At 45.4% G+C, this 18397-nt stretch overlaps 1 protein-coding gene across 1 annotated transcript; it reads left to right on the top strand.

Moving 5' to 3' along the window:
* Positions 1-2037: 2037 nt before the first annotated feature.
* LOC115405791 (cytochrome c oxidase assembly factor 1 homolog) lies at positions 2038-18180 on the top strand. Its single transcript, XM_030115494.1, has 4 exons — positions 2038-2104; positions 13389-13540; positions 13817-13893; positions 17731-18180. Exons 2-4 carry the CDS (start codon positions 13454-13456, stop codon positions 17861-17863), a joined length of 297 nt encoding a protein of 98 aa, XP_029971354.1. The 5' UTR covers positions 2038-2104; positions 13389-13453; the 3' UTR covers positions 17864-18180.
* The last annotated feature ends 217 nt before the right edge of the window (positions 18181-18397 follow it).

Below are 18397 nucleotides of genomic sequence, written 5' to 3'. Positions count from 1 at the left end.
ATGAATTCAGAAGACTCACCTGCAGAACTCTGGAGTCACTGAACCATGTAAAAACTACAAAACACCACCTTTTAAGGTGGATGGAGGGAGCAAGAATGTTGTTAACAGATAACTTCAGAAACAGCAGGAAAAGTCTCAGAAGGTGGTGAAAGCCTTTTCCCAGGACTGCTTTATTCTGCAGAAAAAGAAATAAGTTGAGAATAAAACCAGAGAGAGAGCTCTGGTGTAAAACCATGACTGTAACTGTCCCGAAAGCGAACCATGAAGCACGAAGGACTGGATGTCAGACAAAATCCACAAAGTGATCATTGTTAACAGCTGAGAAGAAAGTTTAGACTAAGTTTAAAACTTACGAGGGAGGTTTTACTCCTGTGTATTGAAGAACGACAAGACATTTTTAAAAATATTCTGGAGGTCAGCGTTAAGGCTCTTTGACACCACAGTGTTCCAAATGAAAACACTTTTGCTTTTTCGATCCAGAAAGGTTTCAGGTTCACAAGGCAGAACTTCACAGCTTGAATGATCAGTATTATCTGACTTATTTCACTCATTTACTGTTACTTCTGAGAGGAGCTGTGGTTTGATCGTCTCCAAATTCAAATAACTTTAACATATAAAAGTGTCTTTTGCTGGAAACTGCTCATCTATTAGTGGAGGAAAATGGATTGTTAAAATTCTGCCATCTTTAAAATTAATACAGGTCTGGAAGCATGATTTTGATCCCATTAGTTTTGTTCAATTAATATTATTCTCCTCCACAGCGTGACCACATCAGAGGGGATTAAACATTTATTGAGCTTGTGATTAATTTATTTTCCTACATCTAACGCAGCCAGTCGTGTTGTTGATGCTGTAAAACCCACATACTGTTTCCTCATTATCCAGCCCGCATGTTTGTGCTGCGTCACCACAGGACTGCTCCACGCATCCTGTCACCAGGGACAGATAACTGACGCAGCGACTCGCTCGTGTGCACAAAAACTATTTACTATAACTCGTTGGAGCTGTTCTGACCCCGTGTGTTAGTCCTTTCATTCACTCCCGATTGATCAACAGGCCTCACGACTTTTATCAGAGCTAAAAAAATATGTTTGTAGTTTCAAATATGTTTATTTAGTCGCATCTCAAATATTAAGGTTGATAATTCATGCAGATTTCTGTCAACATATGAATACAGTATATTCTGAAACTCCTGTACCTGCAGTTCCCCTCATGTGAAAGCCACGTCCACCTGCCCCGCACCTGATTAAACACGACGTGACTCACTTCAGAGCGCTTTTTCTTTTTCACTTGTGCAGTTTCCTCAGAACCGTTGATTCAACAAACACGGCTGTTATTGTGCTTCGATTTTACTCTCACGCGGAACGGCGTGCAGCTCGCTCAGAGGTTTGACAGCAACACACACTGTCAAAGAACAAGCGAACTGAATAATCAGGACAAAGTTTGACAACACAGCAACGCTGGCGAGATGTGCAGCCGTCTGCTCTTCCACGGTTCAGTTTGTAGCTGTGCATGATGGGAGATGACAAGAAGCACCTTGGACATGACGCCACGCAGAAACAATCACACTCTCTCACTCATAGCGACAGAGGATGCTTGTTTCAGACTGAGGGAGGAAGCCGGGGTCTCTGGAGAAAACTCATTTTCACTGGTTCATGTTCCATGACTCTGATCAGCAAGATGTGTCTCATATCAGGTTGAGTTTCCATATTTTACTGAGTTTAAATCATGTTTTCTTGACACTCTGAACTCTTTATGATTTCATTTTCTCATACATGTGTGTGTACAGTGTTAACAAGCAGTTTGTATGAATAAGATGGAGTCGTGGGCTGAGGCAGAACCAGGAGACGAACAAAACGTCTAGAACCAAGAGAAGAACGCAAGGAAAACCCGATCGCCGTGTCCTGGCACTAAGGTTAGGAGTGGAAACACACAGTGGGAGGAGCGAGCTGGAAGGAGAGAGGAAATGTGGGGGAAAGCTGACAGACGGTGCAGGACCAGACTCAGACAACAGGCTGAAGACGCAGAGGGACGTCAGGGGAAGCAGAGGAATGACGAGCCAAACTGACACAGTGTCAGGACACACCCATAACACTGTTTATAGGTAGGAGTACCAACCTGCAGCTGCTCGCCGATAACACACACTGATACAGTGTGTTGCGTCTACACACTGTCTTCTGTGTCGCTGTGTGTCGCCACATTCTCCACTTTGCTGTTAATGAGCGCATCAGTGATTATTTAATCTTGTTTAGCATGTAGCACCGCTGATGTGTGAGCTCTGAAACTCTTTGGCATGTGGCATGTAGCATGTAGCATGTAGCATGTAGCATGTAGCTCGGAGTGAAATCCTCCTGGATCGCTCGTGTTGCATCCAGAGTTTTAATACATGAAATTTAACACAAATACAGTGCAAACAGGTTTGCTCCCCCTACTATTTAAATCTGGAAATTCATTTTTATCTGTGATTTAAAAGTTCGACCTGTATGACTAATCTGTGGTGACAAACTTCCCTCGACCCTTCTCCTTCCCCGGCTGCAGACCGGACGCTCCGCCGACTCTCCTGACGTCACCTCCTGCAAAACGACGGCGTTACTCAAACCGTTATGCAAGTCCGAGTTCCGCCGCGGTGCCTTGCCCGTGGCTGGGATTACGCGGCGCGGTGCTGGTTTGAGCCGGCAGAGCGGCCCCGCTGAGCGTTGACTCATCCACGCCGTCCTGCCGCTCTCTGCTGGCCGACCTTCAGGGTCACTTTCACCTTCGTCCTTTTCGGCGTGTTCATTAAATCTCATTCACTGGAGGAAATGATTCAAACTGCTCAGCGCACCAACCGGCTGTTTTCCTCACTCGGAGCTGACCTCGGAGGTTAATTCAACAGCAGAGGAACGGTTTTTTTGGAGTATGATGTCAAAACAACATGGCGCGTGTTGATTCTCCAACGCGTCTCGGAGGGAGTGGGGTTCAGGGTTTTTTTCGCCGACAACGTTCTGAATCAATTAATTCGTGACCTGTGCCGCCTGTGGACGCTCGGTGTTTGGTAATGGTGGAAGTCGGAGCTTTTAACTGTCTGAAATAATATCTCTGAGAGATGATAATGACACACCGTGTTTACAGGTAACAACTTGTAGCTTTTAAATGAGTTAAAGTCCGAAAAATCATCCAGAAACAATGAATCAAACAGTGTAAAGTTGGAATAAAGGTAAAGAGTTTGAGTATGATTTATGTTCCTCACAAAGTGGATAGTTGTTAACATGTCATTGCTCTGGTTGATGAGGATGAAAAAAAAAAAAATCCCAATTAGCATCAGATTAGCGTGAAATATCCCTGACATCTGAAATATCTCAAACTCGCGTCCTTCACAGCATCAGAAACCATTCATTGTTGAATTGTTCATCTTCTCTGTGGTCTGTCTGACAGAGGAGGAGAAAATTTACTGTTTTCTCCGTCACAACAAGAAGGAAGCACACTGGGAGCTATTTCACTGAATCAAACACTTTATTGAACAGAAAGAGGCATTCCAAAGGAGAGTGAAGATAATTCACGAACACCAGAGCAAAGAGCACAGAGGTGTCAGGGCGACGAGCCCAACACAACAACAGTGTTCAGAACCACTGAAAGAGCAACTTATTGAAAACAGTTCCTGTAATAATAATCAAACTTGCTCGTCTTTCCTCTCAAATATCCAGATCATGACCATTGTTCATGTTTATAGCGAGTTGAAAATGTTAAAAACCACCAGCAATGAGAAAAGAGCTCATTTTATTTCTAAAAGGTAAAAACCAGAAAGGCAGAGTGAACAGGATCCCTGGAGCATCAACTACAAAGACACAGAACAGCAGGAGCAAGCGGCGGCGCAGGAGGAACAGACGACCCGATAGCCAGAGCTCCGAAACGTCCAGGTCGAGGCGACCTGAGCGATACCTGTGGGTACATTTGTTTTGCAGCAGTGGGAGAGGGCATCCGGCCGTTCACTCAGACATTTAAAAACCCTGGACAGTAAAAAACTGCACAGAGATCAGACATGGACAGACACTCGCTGGCTCCCTGACTGGACTGAAAACATATAAATGAATTTAACACAGTCGTCCCGACTCTTTCCATCCACCAATCTGACACTTCAATAACGTGACCTGTCGAATGACCTCCTGGCATTTCAGCACACCCATAAACACGGTGATGCCCTGAGCGTCGGAGCTGGACCCTCGGCCCCCCGTCGGTCCTGACGCTGATCCCAGCAGCTGGAAACTCGTCTCTTTATTGTCCTAAACAGCTGGAAGTCATTCCAGACACACGCCTCCGTGCAGCGGACTGTACTCGCGGTACGCCGGGCTCTCCCAGGGTTCACATGCACTCTCATGCCTCCCGGCAGGATAAATAGAAGGAGTACATGTTGCCATGGCAACAGGACGTGCCGGCTTAACGACATATAGCTGGCAAATTGGCCCGGCGGGGGAAACCTTGATGAAATCAAACACAAATTAATCCAAACGGTTAAAAGATGTAGCCGTGTGACGTAGCGCCAGTTCCTCTCTGGAAAAGGAGCAGGAATTGATTTAATTGTTGTGTTCACATGTTTTAACCCTTTATTTATGTTTATAGAAGTTTATATCCTTCTTCCGGTGGTACATTCTACTGTGATATTATTTTCTTCTCATCCTCATTAAGACAAAGTGACTATTTGATGCCACTTTTCTTGTTTTTTTTCTTTATTTCTCTCATCAACACATGAAGTAATCAACAGCTAATAATTACACTGGGCTCTCATTAGGACGTAAGCGTTGATTCAAACTGAGCACAGATGACTGAGGTAGCTGTGTGAAATCCCCTCGCCGACATCCGCCGCTCCATAATTCATCCTGCAGATGCTGGAGACGCGGCTTCGCCGTGCACGGCTAATGATGTGTCCGTGTTCTCCCTGCCAAACAAATTATCTTCCTTCAGAAGAGAACAGAGAGTTTCAATCCGATAACGGCCAGATTCATTTTCCTTTTTTCGCATCGGTTATTCGCTTGTCACGTAAGTTTGTATTTTCCCAGGTTCGTGCTGTTCGGATCAGGCTGTTTGTTTAATTCCTGCATAACAGACTTTTTCCTGCACAAACTGAAGGCACAGAACAGTCCTGATCGGGCTTTCCGATGTCTGAAAGTTTCCTCCTTCACCGGAAACTTTGGGCCGACTGTGTGATGAACTGCGCGTCTTCACATGAGCGAATCAGCGGCGCTCGACATCTGTTCCACGCTGAGCTCAGACTGCGATGCGTTGGCTTCGGGCCACCTCGCAAACAAACGCCGTCATGAATAAGTCATTGTGGATCATTTATGAATAATTTTGAGGCACTTTGAGAGAGTGTGGAGCCATTTGCTCCCCGTGGCTCAGACACCATTATTCAGTACATGGCCTGTCTGGGCGCTGCCGCTCCTGAGCCTGATGGTATCGATCGCTCTGAGGTGGGCAGAGTGTCGACGCCGCGGCGCTCGCGGTGATTTTCTTCAACAATGAGAGGCAGTTCATCGTTACACTCTTTGCATGTCGACGTGGCCCATTAGTGAGGACATTTGGTGCAGTTTTAACTCGTGAGAAGAAGAATTCCCGGCACCGCCGATTCATTTCTCTTCCCTGTTTGGCTGCAGCAGACGGCGGCGCCGTGACGTACCCCATCAGTGATGATTGATTTAAAGAGCTGGACGAGCTTCCAGCTTTGTTTTCAGCATCAGACTTCATCCAGAATCCAGACTGTCGCAGCTGATATCTTAAAGACCAAGTTTATGTTATATTTCAATGAAATGTCATTGAATGCTGAGAAAAGGCAAACCTCCAGACCTTAGAGGTTGTTCTTCTCCGCAGGTGCGTTCTCTGGGGTTCAGCAGCCTCCGCTGGTGGCAAAGCTTTTCCATCCCGGCATCGGGCTGCGTCAGGCCTGGCAGAGGCTTCTGTCTGTTTATTTAAAGCCATGCTGTTTTGATTTGAATACTCTCTGTACAGAGTGGGTTATTGTGTATTCATCAGCTCCGCCACACATTGTTCATGCGTGTCACAGCGCCGTCTCATGCATGGACGCTCATTCTTCATGTGAGCTCATGCTTCACGCTCCTCCATCCTAAGCAGGCAGCAGATCCTCAAGGACTGTGTGAAAGGTCAAAAACACCCGCGGTAGTTTGGTTGAATCCATTTCTGACACAAAGGAAAAAAGCAACAACAGGTGAAACAAAGTCTGATCGTTTCAGGTTAAAGTTGCTGATTAACGTTTGCAGACTGGTGGTTATTTTTATGGCCATGCTCTCGGCTGAAAAGACAATGAGAAAACTTGTACGAGCGAGGGAAAAGCAGACGGGCTCCCCTGTCGTCTCAGCTGGCTCGGTGTGAAATGACTCCGAAACAGAAGCAGAAACAGGAAGGAGACGCAGAAATCCTTAGATTACCGGTCAGATCCAGATCCTCCTCATCCTATGTGCCAAAGGGATGTATACACTCCGACAAGGTGACAGAACTGCTTTTTAATGTCAGATATTCTCTCTTTTAAAGCAGCAGCGCCGAGCGGCCAACGGGGTTCCTCATTATTTTAGGCTCCCGACGTGTTTCAAAATATCTTATCTCTGGAGTAACATCAGTCCTCTTTGTGTGTCTCCTTTCAGCTTTGGACACTTTGCAGCCCACCAAGACCCATTTCACTTTTTAAACTAACTTTTTAACTTCCTCTCTTCATAAATGGTGCAACTCAAACTTCTCGGTCTTTGACGAATGATTTTCATTCCTCATGGAATCACTTGGTCCCTTCAAGTCAGCGTTCAGTTCCATTTGGATATTTCACTCTGTTCTGCAGCAGAAGGTTTCATTAGATTCGTGTCCATTTTTAATGATATTTCTTTGGCTCTTGTGAAACTATCAACGCTTCCATCATGTACTCTGACCCATCACAAAGAGAAACTTTAACGTTGAAATTTAAAGGTTATTATGGCACCATCTAACAGGCTGAGATGAAATTAGGCTGTGTGTGGCCCCTGAACTGCAAAGGCTGAATGTCTTCACCAGACAATAAAGATCATTGTCTCTGGAGATCTTGAACTGTCTCTTAGATCCAAGCAGTGGATGAAGGCGGGGTGGCTTTACCCTGGACGAGTCACCAGCCGCCCCTCCTCCCCCGGCGGCAAACAGACTGTGGTAATGTGTTTGTTAAAACTTTGCACGGTCTGCTGAAGCTCCCAGGATGGTGTTTTTCAGCTTCATGAGGCGTGAGATATCTCTGAACGGAACCAAAGCACCCCACCAGCCCGATCGTAGCTCGCTCCAAAACAACAACACGACGCAGCCGGGTTCACTGAGACGGCGGTAACGTCTCAGCTCCCTCTCTCTGCCTCACACCTGCAATCAGTCTTTATATCTTATGCTTTGAGAACTGAAATAACAAATTTTGTACATCTCTGTAACCTGGTGGGAACAGAACAATAGAAATGTACATAAAACGATGGTTCTGGGTGGAGGCTCTGAAGTTCATTCAGGCATGATGATGATCTGCTTTGCAGCAATAACTCTGATTACGAGCTACTCTCTTCCTGTCAAAGAATGGATGCTGCTCTACACCCATTAAAGACCGAACACCAGTTCCTAATGATCAATTCCCAATGGAAGAACATTGATTAGTGAAGCTCAAAGCAGAGGTTCATCAGCTGTTCATAGCTTGGTTAATTACATAGATTCCCTCCTCGGTCAAAGACACGTTTTGACTGCGGCTATAATTAGAAAGTACGCCTCAACACAAAAGTTCACCAAAGATTAATTACCCATAAACCTGGTACTTGGACATCAAACCGGACTTAAATAAGCCGAGTGTCCTTCTGAAGGTCTTTCTTATCTTTCCTTCAGTCCACCACAGGTCAGACACTCCCCCCTCCCTCCTCTTCCCTCTCTGTTTACTCACCGCCACCCTATATTTCTTTACTCCTCATCTTTTATCGATGCATCATAAAGTTCAGGTGCTCGGTCTTCAGAATATCAAGCAGCGTCTTCAGCCGGAGGCTCAGATTCTCCCAGAACAGCACATCAGCATCCTCGGTCATCCTGGATTTCGATTTGGACGGAGGTGCAGAAAATGAGTTTTGGATTCTGTGTCTATGTGAAGCATTTGGAGGTAGATCTGCGGTTGGCTGTAATTTGCACCAGCTCCTCAGGCTCTGAGGCTCGTTAGACGGTAATTCAGGAGAGTTACGGGAATTTCTCTCATCTCTTCTGAATGCGAGGCCTTTCTATGACGAGACGGTGGATTAAACTGAGAGAAGCACTCATTACAAAAACATGAACATTTGGTGTTAAAACTGAACTGTAGTTTTCAAGTTACATCATGAAACATTTATGTCTCACACCTTAGAGCATTATGTGGTGAACAGTCTGCTTTTCGCTCTTTTATTAACCTTTGGAACGAGGCTGAAACTCTCAGGCCCTGTTTACACTACGTCTGCGGTGAAAACAGAAAACTTTTGTTGCGTTTTAGGTGTCAGTTTACACCACAACGTTGCTCCGAGTCTATGAATATAACTCCAAAGGTTAAGAAAGCCCTTCCTTCCAGACAAACGGTGGAGACGCTTTAGACGTCTCCAGAGGAGTTACTCACTACTTTGTCTAATTACAAGATTTTTCCCTTTTCATAGTTTCCGTCATTTCCGTGCAAACGGACGTCATCTTCAAAACAGTGTCGTATTAACAGTAAATTTTTCAGGAACAAAAACACAAAAACAGCACATTTCTATTTGAAACGTCATGTTAACAGGCTCTCAATAATCACCAACCAATTAATAAAACCCTGAGGAAGTCAGAAAGGCTGAAGTGACTCTCTTCTGCCTCCATTTTATTCCAGTGGATTCACTCTTATCTTTTGGTCCCACCTGAGAAAACACTGAACTCCTGAGTTCCCAGCTCGACATGAACATACAGTAGCAGAGGTTTACCTGATAAGCTATCAGCCGCTCACAAAGGAGACGTGTTTACTCCTGATATGAGGATTATTTATTCCGGATTGACGCCAGCTGCAGCCGCACAATTGCAGCAGGCAGTGTGTCTGCAGCACCTCTGTGTTTCTCATGAATACAGCAAAGCCGAACCTGAGCAGCAGGAATAGCAGCTATTGATGAAATAAATTGGAAAAAAACCCCACTTATCCAATATGTAATGCATTTTTTTTAAATATAGTTTTAGTCTAAATTGCAAACTGCAAAGAAAATCCAGATTCAGACCGAGGTTACTTTACTGTGAGGCCACTGTGCAAACCACTGCACCAATTCTTTTAGATGTTTTTGTGGATTTTGGATAGTTCTGTTGCACCGTGGCCAAACAGTTGTCAAACTTTAAGTTTTACATACAGGAAGCAGCACATACCCTAAGAATAAAACAAGGTTGTAAATGGATTTCATAACACAGAAAGGTTATTTTGCAACATGCGTTGAATGGATTTCACACACATAGCTGTTTTCCATCAAAGTGCTTCGCACTGTTAATCTCATTCACCCATTCACACGCCAGTCACAACAGTTTTCAGTTCAACTTCCAGACTGAGAGACGATCGCTCTCCCAGTCGAGCCACATCCATCCCACAAGACTTCACTGTTAATCTGATCGACTGAGACGTTTCCAAGGTGTTTGTGGTGTCATTTATCTGTCATACTGCTATGATTTTTGTTTTTTTGTTGTCTTGTGTTCTGTTTTTGTCTAACCTCACGTCTAAGTAATGGCAACATATTTCCTGACTGCTCATTTAATATACACATTTCTTTGTATGAAATGAGCATTTTTTTAGAGTTTCCATTGTGTGTTTTCCTGCTTTGATGTGTTGTCAAAGGGAACATGTAGGAATATTCTGTTGGATTTCAGCTGTATTGTCTATACACAGATATTCGTATACAAATAATCCAATGAATGGATAAGATTTTGAGTTGGAAGCTATTTCCTGTCATAGTGCTTCCTTCCTGCTTGCTGGCTCACTGTGAGGATGAGCCGCTGGAGTGTGTCGGTTTGATCCTCGATCTCATCCCGTCCTTGTGGCTCGTCCACCGGCTCCAGAAAGCCACTTCATCTTCAAAAAGCTCCGCGCGTTTCAAATGAGCAAACTACAGACAGAGCAGGGCCGAACAGGACCACCGAGGGGTTTGAAGCTCAGAGAGGGAGGCGTCTGCGCCTCCATCTTGAAAGGACGGGGCTGAAGGACACCTCCTCCACGTCGCACAGGGAGGAGATGAGGAGGAGAAACCCAATTAGTACTCATTTTCCTCAGCAGCTCTGCTCGCGTCAGTGGTTCTTTGTATATGTGTCAGCTCAAAGTCGTCTCCCAGCGAAGGTCTTTCATTAGTTGCATTGCGCAGGTAGAACAAACGTTACGTCACATTCATGCAGATTCTGACGAGTGAAGGTCTTCTCTGAGTTCTATAGAAAGCAAGAAGTGCATTGTTTTTACTATTGTACCTTCCTGTGTGAACCATGAGCAGGAATCTTCCATGAAGTGGAGGAAAGGAACATAAAGCTGTGGGTTTCTCCGGCTGCAATTTGATCTGAAGAGATTCGGATAATTTAGCTCCCCGTCTGTCTCCATTTCCCCGCAATTTCACCAGCGGCGCTGAAAACTTTCACACACTCAGACGGAAATTCACTCCTCATAAAAGCTGCAGCAGCCGAGATTCTGCATACATTGTGATATGAAAGACTCGAAGATCCTCAATTTCACGCCACAACAATAAATTGCTGCTCTGCAACGAGGAAGCGAAAACTTTAAATGGAAATGTTGAAAAAGTCTTGACTGCGTTCGTGAACAGAGTTATTAAGTATATCAGACGAAATGTAAATATGGGAAGGATGATTGGACTCGAGGTCTGACACAGAAAAAATAATTAAAAATAAAAAATTAAATCTAAAAATTAAAAGTTAAGATAAAACCTACAGAAAAAAGTCACGGTGAGGCAGGTGAAGAAATGTCTCTCGACAGGATAATACGATCACTGATTCCCCCCACCTCTTCAAACTCTATGAAAACCCAACACTAAACACACCAAACTGCTCGAAATGCCCTATAATCCATATTCATGCTAAATCACTTAACAGATTGCGCCACATGGCGTGTCTCGGGTCGTCCTGTCAGTAAATCAGGAAAAACTTTAATAAATCAGACCACAAGTAGCTTGGTTCACGCTGTAAACATAAACCCAGGACTCCGTCGAGGTTTTCCATTTCCACTGGCGGAGAGCTCCACAGGAAATAAAAGGTATTATCAAAACTGTTTACAGGCTTTCAGTGGTTTGTGGCTGCATTTCTGCACATATTCAAGAGGGAACATGTAAGAATATGTATTGTTCACCATGGGGAACCAGCTTATTGTTGAGCGTTCCACAGAACACCCACCTGATTTCACAAGAGGCTCCGCTCCACCTGTGATTGTCTGCTCTCATTATCACGGCAGTAGATGACTGCCACTCCAACAGGACTGCTCTGAATTGTCTGTCAAAACAAAGCACTTGAAAAAAATCTAGACTAACTGTTATTTTAATTATTACAGAGTACCAAAATTAACACTGACATGATAAAACATCGAGGTAAAAAAGCCTGAAAATGACTTTGCGGAGCGTTCTGTCAGGAACAGCTCGATATTCTCCCACCGCCTGTGGTGGGTAGTGTGGGGGGGTTTTTTTTTTCAGACCATCCGAGCAGTTTCTGCTGCTATATTTTAAAATAAAAGCAGTGCAATACACTTTAGAAGAGCTCTGAATGGAATCATTCACATGGGATCCAGGAGCGGAGTGTGACTCCTCATGATCTATTTCAGATTGCGAGCGCTGGGCTGGGACTGCGAGCGAGACGCCGGGTGATCCGAGGTGACGGCGGCCGGTGCGATGCCTCCGGTGAGGTGACTACTGCTGGTGCAGAGGAGCGGATGTTTCATTCAGTACGTGGGACTCATCAGCCCGTCGCACTGATGTGTTGTCTGACTGAAGTCTGAGCGGGAAGCAGAGGGAAGTGGAGGGTTCGAGTCTGTCAGGATTTACTCTGAGATCTCATCTTATGACATGAGAAAGGTCCGACAGTGTCCACTGCCCTCCCTCACTCGGCAGTCTGCTTCTACTATTTGGAGAAAATAACCTAAACCAACAAACACAGAAACAGTAAGAGCTGACTGAATAAAACATTTTCATGAACTACGTATGTAAATGTTGCTTTTTTCAGTTTAAAAAAAAAAAAAAATTTGTATTTCCAGATTATAAATTTCCTCAATTTGTCTTTGTACTCCTGTTATTTCATCTCTGATGATTTCCGTGGTATTCAAACTGTCCTTTATTTGCATTTGTTTTAATTTTGAAAATCCCATTTTCTTTAAGTGATGTTGCACAGTTCTGTCACATCCAGTGACCCCAGCTTCCTCCCAGCTCTTCTTCAGTTGTCTTGTTGTGCATTTTCTGTTTTCAAGACTTATGGTCTTTAGTTGTTTGTCTTGATGCTCTTCCTTGGTCTACCAGTACGCTTGACTTTAACAACCTTCCCATGCTGTTTGTACTTGGTCCAGATCTTCCATACAGCTGACTGTGAACAGAACACATCTCTGGCAGCTATACGTGTCGAGTTACCTTCTTCAAGAAGTTTGATAATCCTGTCTTTGGTCTCCAGAGACATCTCTCTTGTTGGAGCCTTGATTCTTGCCAATCCACCTGGTCCAGCAGCCTCCAGGCTGTGATTACTGCTCTGATTTTACCTGCTGACTGACGAGCAGATGGAATCTGAAGCAGGCGCCCAACTAAGGAAAGGAAACTGACTGGGTGTGTCCTGATTTTCTACTCAAAATGGAGTGATTCCATATTCATTTCCCTGCACTTGCTCTATAAAAGTAACATTTACTGACCAGCACAAGGTTTTTCCTTCATTTCTTTTAGTGTTTCTGAATGCCAAGATGTTGCACTTTGGAATGACTTCACCATTGTTTCATGCTTTTTACCTGAGTTTGTTCTACAGAATAAAACGTCTGAGTGAGTGCTCGTCCAAGACTGCTGATTCCATATGTTTTTCTAGGGGTTGTATTCTGACTGTGTGGCTCTTCTACATTCTGAACTCCTCCACCAGGTGATAAATTAGCAGTTTGTTTCATTTTCATTCATTTTTCTACTTTTTCAATCTTTTATCTTGTCTGGTTCAATTCACAAATACATTTTTTTTCTTTCTCAAATTCTCTCTTTCACACAAACCTGCTGATTTCTGCCAACATTTAAATAAGGAATTCTCTAAATATCACCAAATGAAGCTGTTTTTTTTTTCCTGATCACTGTGTTAAAAAGTCTTTAATGGAACCAACAGAGGCAAAGTTGAGAGTCTCACGTGAAATTTCATGAAAACATGGTGTGTTTTGTTTTTCTCTGTTCATGTCCGCTCAGGTAAATTTGCTGAGTCGGACTACCACAGACTGGCTGTCCGGGAGTTGGAGTCGTGTCCACTGGCCATGGAAAGCCTCGGAGCGCCGCCTTTAAAAGTCCACAACATCCATCTGACCGACCGAGACAACCGTATTGACCAGCGCTCTGCTCAGGTTCTCTGCTTTCCCCAGATGATCAGAGGGGAAAAGAATTTAAAACCTACATTACAACAGTTGCAGGTGGAATTTATGGATCATTTCACTGAATTTTGCACCTGAAGGTTTCATTAAAATTGACGCAGACGATTCTTCCAACCAAGCGTTCACTGGGAGGATGCTGAACACGGTTACACACATGCTGCTTAGACGCTTCCTTGAGTGTTTCTTTCTCTGATTTCTCTTTGATTATAGTGTGTATTGTCTCCCTCTTTGTTTTTTATTGTGTTTCAGCTGAAGATTCCAGTGACTGGATCAAAAACTGGAGGTTATCTCTACACGACGTCATTCAGAGACTTCAACACAAACAGGTAAATCAATATATTTCATTCCATCTGAAGTCCACTGCAGATCATTATTGCACATAATTGATTCTGTCAGAGTGATGTGGCGTCTTGACGGCGCTCCACGTGACTTTTTTAGTGAATCACAGTGAATCTCAGGATGAGGTTTGGGGAACTCTGGCAGTTCTCAATCTCATGTCTAATGAGTGCAGAGTTGTATTTTTCATTTCATTTTACTGTCATTGGGACATTGTTTTGTCACCCTGTACAGTTCAGGTGAATTGTTGTCGTTTGTTGTGTATGTTGTATGTAGTAGTGTTTTCTTTAAGATGGATTTTTGAAGGAGAAAAGTGGGTCTACATATCACTCTTTTAAAAGAAAAAACAAAAGGTCAAAAGGAAATTCTTTCTCTGATTCCCAATTAAGACGCTCTGGGAGGAAAGGTTTTCTATTATGGGCTTAAAAGTGTGTTGAAATGCAAAATAACAGAATGTTAAACAAGCATTTCAAAATGTGATTAATCACAATTAACTGTGTAAATTCTGAGGTTTGTCACGACTAAGAAACATCTTTTGACAGCCAGACTTACAGCTGTGTGGACATTAAACACCGTTTAACAGACAGGATTCTTCAGGAATGATGAGTTTATTGGAATGAGCCGGATTGCAGCAGGATGTGAGGTTCAGACCTCCAGAGAGACGGAGAGCTGCTGTTTCTTCCTCCATCAGGCCTTTCTCTCTGCTTCTCTCACTCTTTCTTTTCTTGGCTTTTCTTCCTGCTGCCATAATGCCTCTCTATCTTTCGTGCAGGTTTTGCCAGCCTCTTTCTGTATTTGTCTCTCAGGTATTTCAGGACTGCCTGGCTGTCTCTTGGAGAGGAGACGCTGCAGACTTGTGTCTGGGTTGATGTGGACATGAATGTCTTTGATGGCCCTGGGGTTTCTGTCTGGCTGGCTTTCTCTTCTGGAGGGGAGATGCTGCAGACTTGTGTCTGGGTTGATGTGGACATGAATGTCTTTGATGGCCCTGGGGTTTCTGTCTGGCTGGCTTTCTCTTCTGGAGGGGAGACGCTGCAGAATTGTGTCTGAGTTGATGAAGACATGAATGTCTTTGCTGGCCCTCTTGTTTGCTGCAGCCATTGCTCTTCCTTGGCAGCCCAGCCCTCCTCAGCCTCCCTGGCCCGTTGGAGCAGCACATGGAACTGCTTGACAGCCTCCTCTTTCTCTTGGACCTGCTGCATGAGCTGTTGCCCCAGGTCTCCATGCAGCTTCTTCCATTCGGCCTCCCGTTGCAGCATCACGTTTCGGACCTGATGCAGCTGTGACTCAGAGTCCACAACCCTGGCAGTCAGCGCCCTGACTTCATTGAGGAAGCCGGCGGTGGTCTCTTCCCTGTCTTTGATGAGCAGGCTGGTCATGTGTGCTCCGTCCTGTTCTAAAGCCATCAGGTGTGCAGCCAACTGGTTCTCCTGGGCGGCGAAGCGCTCCGCCCACAGGGACTTTTCGTACCGGGCCTTGGCCTCAGGCTCCCTCAGTGAAGCAGCGCTGCAGAGAGCCCCCCTTTCTGCCGCCCACTGCTGCTCTCTGCTCTGCCACTGCTGGGCCCAGCGGAGACGTTCGGCCTCCATCTCTTCCTTCTTTTGCTCCAGCAGGGCCTGGAAGTCTTTCAGCCGCTGCTCTTTTTCTTGAAGCAGCTTCTCTTTCTCCTCCTCCAGACTCTTGTTTCTGGTCTGCAGCGTCATGCTCATTTGGCTGTAGTAGAACACGGCCTTCTCCAGGACCTGAATCCTGAGGGACTCCTCCGATTGGAGGGCGTTTTGTGGACTCTTTGACTCCATTTGACTCAAATCAGCAAAGTGTGGCTGAAATGTGGACGTGATGACGGACTGAGACCTGAAATTCAACAACATAGACAACAGAATCAGTACACTACTAACTGAAAAGCTTTGGTCCTCAGGAAGAGGTGAAATTTCTCCAGAGTCAGAAGAAACCAGGTGAAGCAGAGTTTCCTTTCTACACTTTTCACCTGTGGAACAAACTTCCTGAACACCTGAGGACCGCTGACACTCTCACTCCCTTTAAACCAGGCCTTAAAGCACTCTTTGCTCAGACCTTCCATTTAAACCGTGGATTTGACTGATTTTCTCCCTTTTTTCTCAATACTTGTGGATTCCTGGTGTCAGAAGGAGCCTTATAGCTAAATGTGTCTCACCTCGACTTATCCTGAACGCAGTGGGACGAGAAAGACGGAGAATTCGCAACGCTGGCTCGCAAAGGGGACCGACTGCACCGAAGATCAGGAACAGATGAGCCGTTTTCAGCAGTGGCTTGGTGGAGCTGCTGTGATGACGTCACACGTTACCGGGGCAACAGGGATTCAAGTCGCGAACCGGTTCTTTTGTAGAACCGGTTCCTCATGACTCGATTCCAAGGAATCGTTCGTCTGTCTCTTTAACGATTCCGCTTATCGGTTCCGCGTTGAGTGTGACGACGTACCATGCACGGAGCCTGCTGGACTCCCAGCAGCCCCGGGGCAGCTGCGGTCCGCTCTGCCGCCGCGACAGAGCCGCGAAACTTTCAGCAGGGATCCTATTCTTCTCACTCCGGAGCCCCGCCGCTTCAGTCTGAACAGAAACAAGTCGGTGCCAGATGGAAAGTAGATACGTGTTTCAAAATCAGTGATTTCAAAATAAAATCTGTGTTTTTGCCTTCACATTGTTTTTTTAATTCTTCTGGTAGAATATATAACAAACAACGTGATCTAATCATTACATGCATTAGAAGAATGAACGATGCTGTACGTACTCATTGTCAAAAGACACCAAATTTACACAAAACTGAGCTCCATGACCGGAGCGGCTGTGTTGCCAGATTGGGCGGGTTTCTGCACAATCCAGCTTCTTTTGAACCCGAGGTGGGTTGATGGAATGGTTTTGTGTTTGTGACATGTTTTTTTTAAATGCAAATCCGGTTTTTACGGTTTTAACATACATTTTCGACAGAGATGGAGGTTTGGATTGCTTTTTATTGTTGGACGGGTTTAACATATTTGGGGCAGATCTGGCAACCTCCATCAGCTGACAGCAGACACACTGACTGTGTGAGTGACAGAGCTGCAGAGCTGGACCAGACAGCACTGGCATCCAGGGTGAGGCCGGTGTCATTTGGTTTTGAGCTTTCCAGCCTGGCCTAACCCTTTCCAATCCTCTGCCTCTTCTCCAGGTGAGAGAGGCGTCTGTGCAGGAGGTCGGTCACCGAGTCACCAAGCCCAATGCAGGCTGGGAGGTGAACTGCAGCGGGGCCACTGATGAGCTCCCCAGGGGGCGCTGCATTTCCCCTCCCTGATCCTCCTCAGCTCTCTCTGCACAGTCCTCATCTCGTCCTCGTCTCCTGACCTGACCATAGAGCCTTCATATCAGGACTAATCCAGGGTTTACTGTTAGCAAAGCAGCGGACAGTCCTGGTCGGCACGGTGTAATCCACACGGGAAGGAGGTGAACCAGGTTATGATCACTCCTCCCAAGAGGCGGAAGAGGAAACCGTGTGTTGGCACAGAAAGGATCCAGTATATTATTGTCTCTGGTGTGTTTTATCGTTCTCATTAATATGAAAGAACCTCTGAACTGCTGGCATCGCTCACCCTCTGGCTACCTGCTGCTGATGTTCCTGATGGATGAGCCATGTGGGACTCACCAGGTGTACAAGGCGTCTTTTATGGGTTAGATATAGTAATGTTGACTGTAAATAATGTAATCCATTACTCCTGCCACTGCAGACATGCGGGACAATGGCTCCACATGAACAGAATAAGAAAACTCTGGTGATTTGTGTGAGGTTAATAAGGTCACATGTGTCCCTCCTGGCAGGTGGACTCTGAAACAAGCAGTTCTCCGGCTCCGGGAGGGACAGACCATCAACCTCCTCCGTCCTCCAGCAGGAGCCACTGCAGCCTCGTCAGAAGAGCTGGCGGAGAGAGACGACTCAGCCCGGTGGGACTGACTGAAGCAGGAACGTGTCTGTGCAGAGCCGTCGTTCTGCAGACTGCCACCTTGTGCTTTCACTTCTTTAAGCCCAGGATGGAAACCAGAAGGACATCCCACGGAAGAAGAAAAGCAGTCTGCAGATGATTCTGTGCTCGCAGTTGTTCTCATGGAGTTAAACGTTTGCAGTGTTTGGACTCCCTGTGGTGAACCACATGAGGAAGAGGACGACTCCTCGACCGGGCTCGTCACAGTTCACAGCAATAAGTGGCTCATTGTCTCCATTTCCACAGTTCAACATGAAACATGCTTGAAATAAAGCAGAAAGCTGTTGGCACAAAATCAAAAAGCACTTCCTGCACAGCGAGGTGGATGGAGAAGTGTCAGTGTGTGTGAAGGACAGGTGGTTACTGTGGTTACCGCTACTTTTGAAACCTGCTGAGGTTTGACATGAACCCGGGTGTTTTATGGCTGAAGATGCTGAACCTCATCCAAATGCACAAAATGTCTCATCTACAATTTATAGTTGCTCGTGCACGCTGCTGCAGACTGT

This window comes from Salarias fasciatus, chromosome 18, assembly GCF_902148845.1.
Source record: "Salarias fasciatus chromosome 18, fSalaFa1.1, whole genome shotgun sequence".
In the NCBI taxonomy this organism is placed as follows: domain Eukaryota; kingdom Metazoa; phylum Chordata; class Actinopteri; order Blenniiformes; family Blenniidae; genus Salarias; species Salarias fasciatus.
This window is presented reverse-complemented; position numbering and strand designations above follow the sequence as displayed.

Coding starts and splice junctions, on each gene's coding strand:
- LOC115405791 (XM_030115494.1), top strand. CDS start 13,454: ATGGAAAGCCTCGGAGCGCCGCCTTTAAAAGTCCACAACATCCATCTG. Junction 13,541..13,816: donor TTGACCAGCGCTCTGCTCAG/GTTCTCTGCTTT, acceptor ATTGTGTTTCAG/CTGAAGATTCCAGTGACTGG. Junction 13,894..17,730: donor AGAGACTTCAACACAAACAG/GTAAATCAATAT, acceptor CCCTCCTGGCAG/GTGGACTCTGAAACAAGCAG.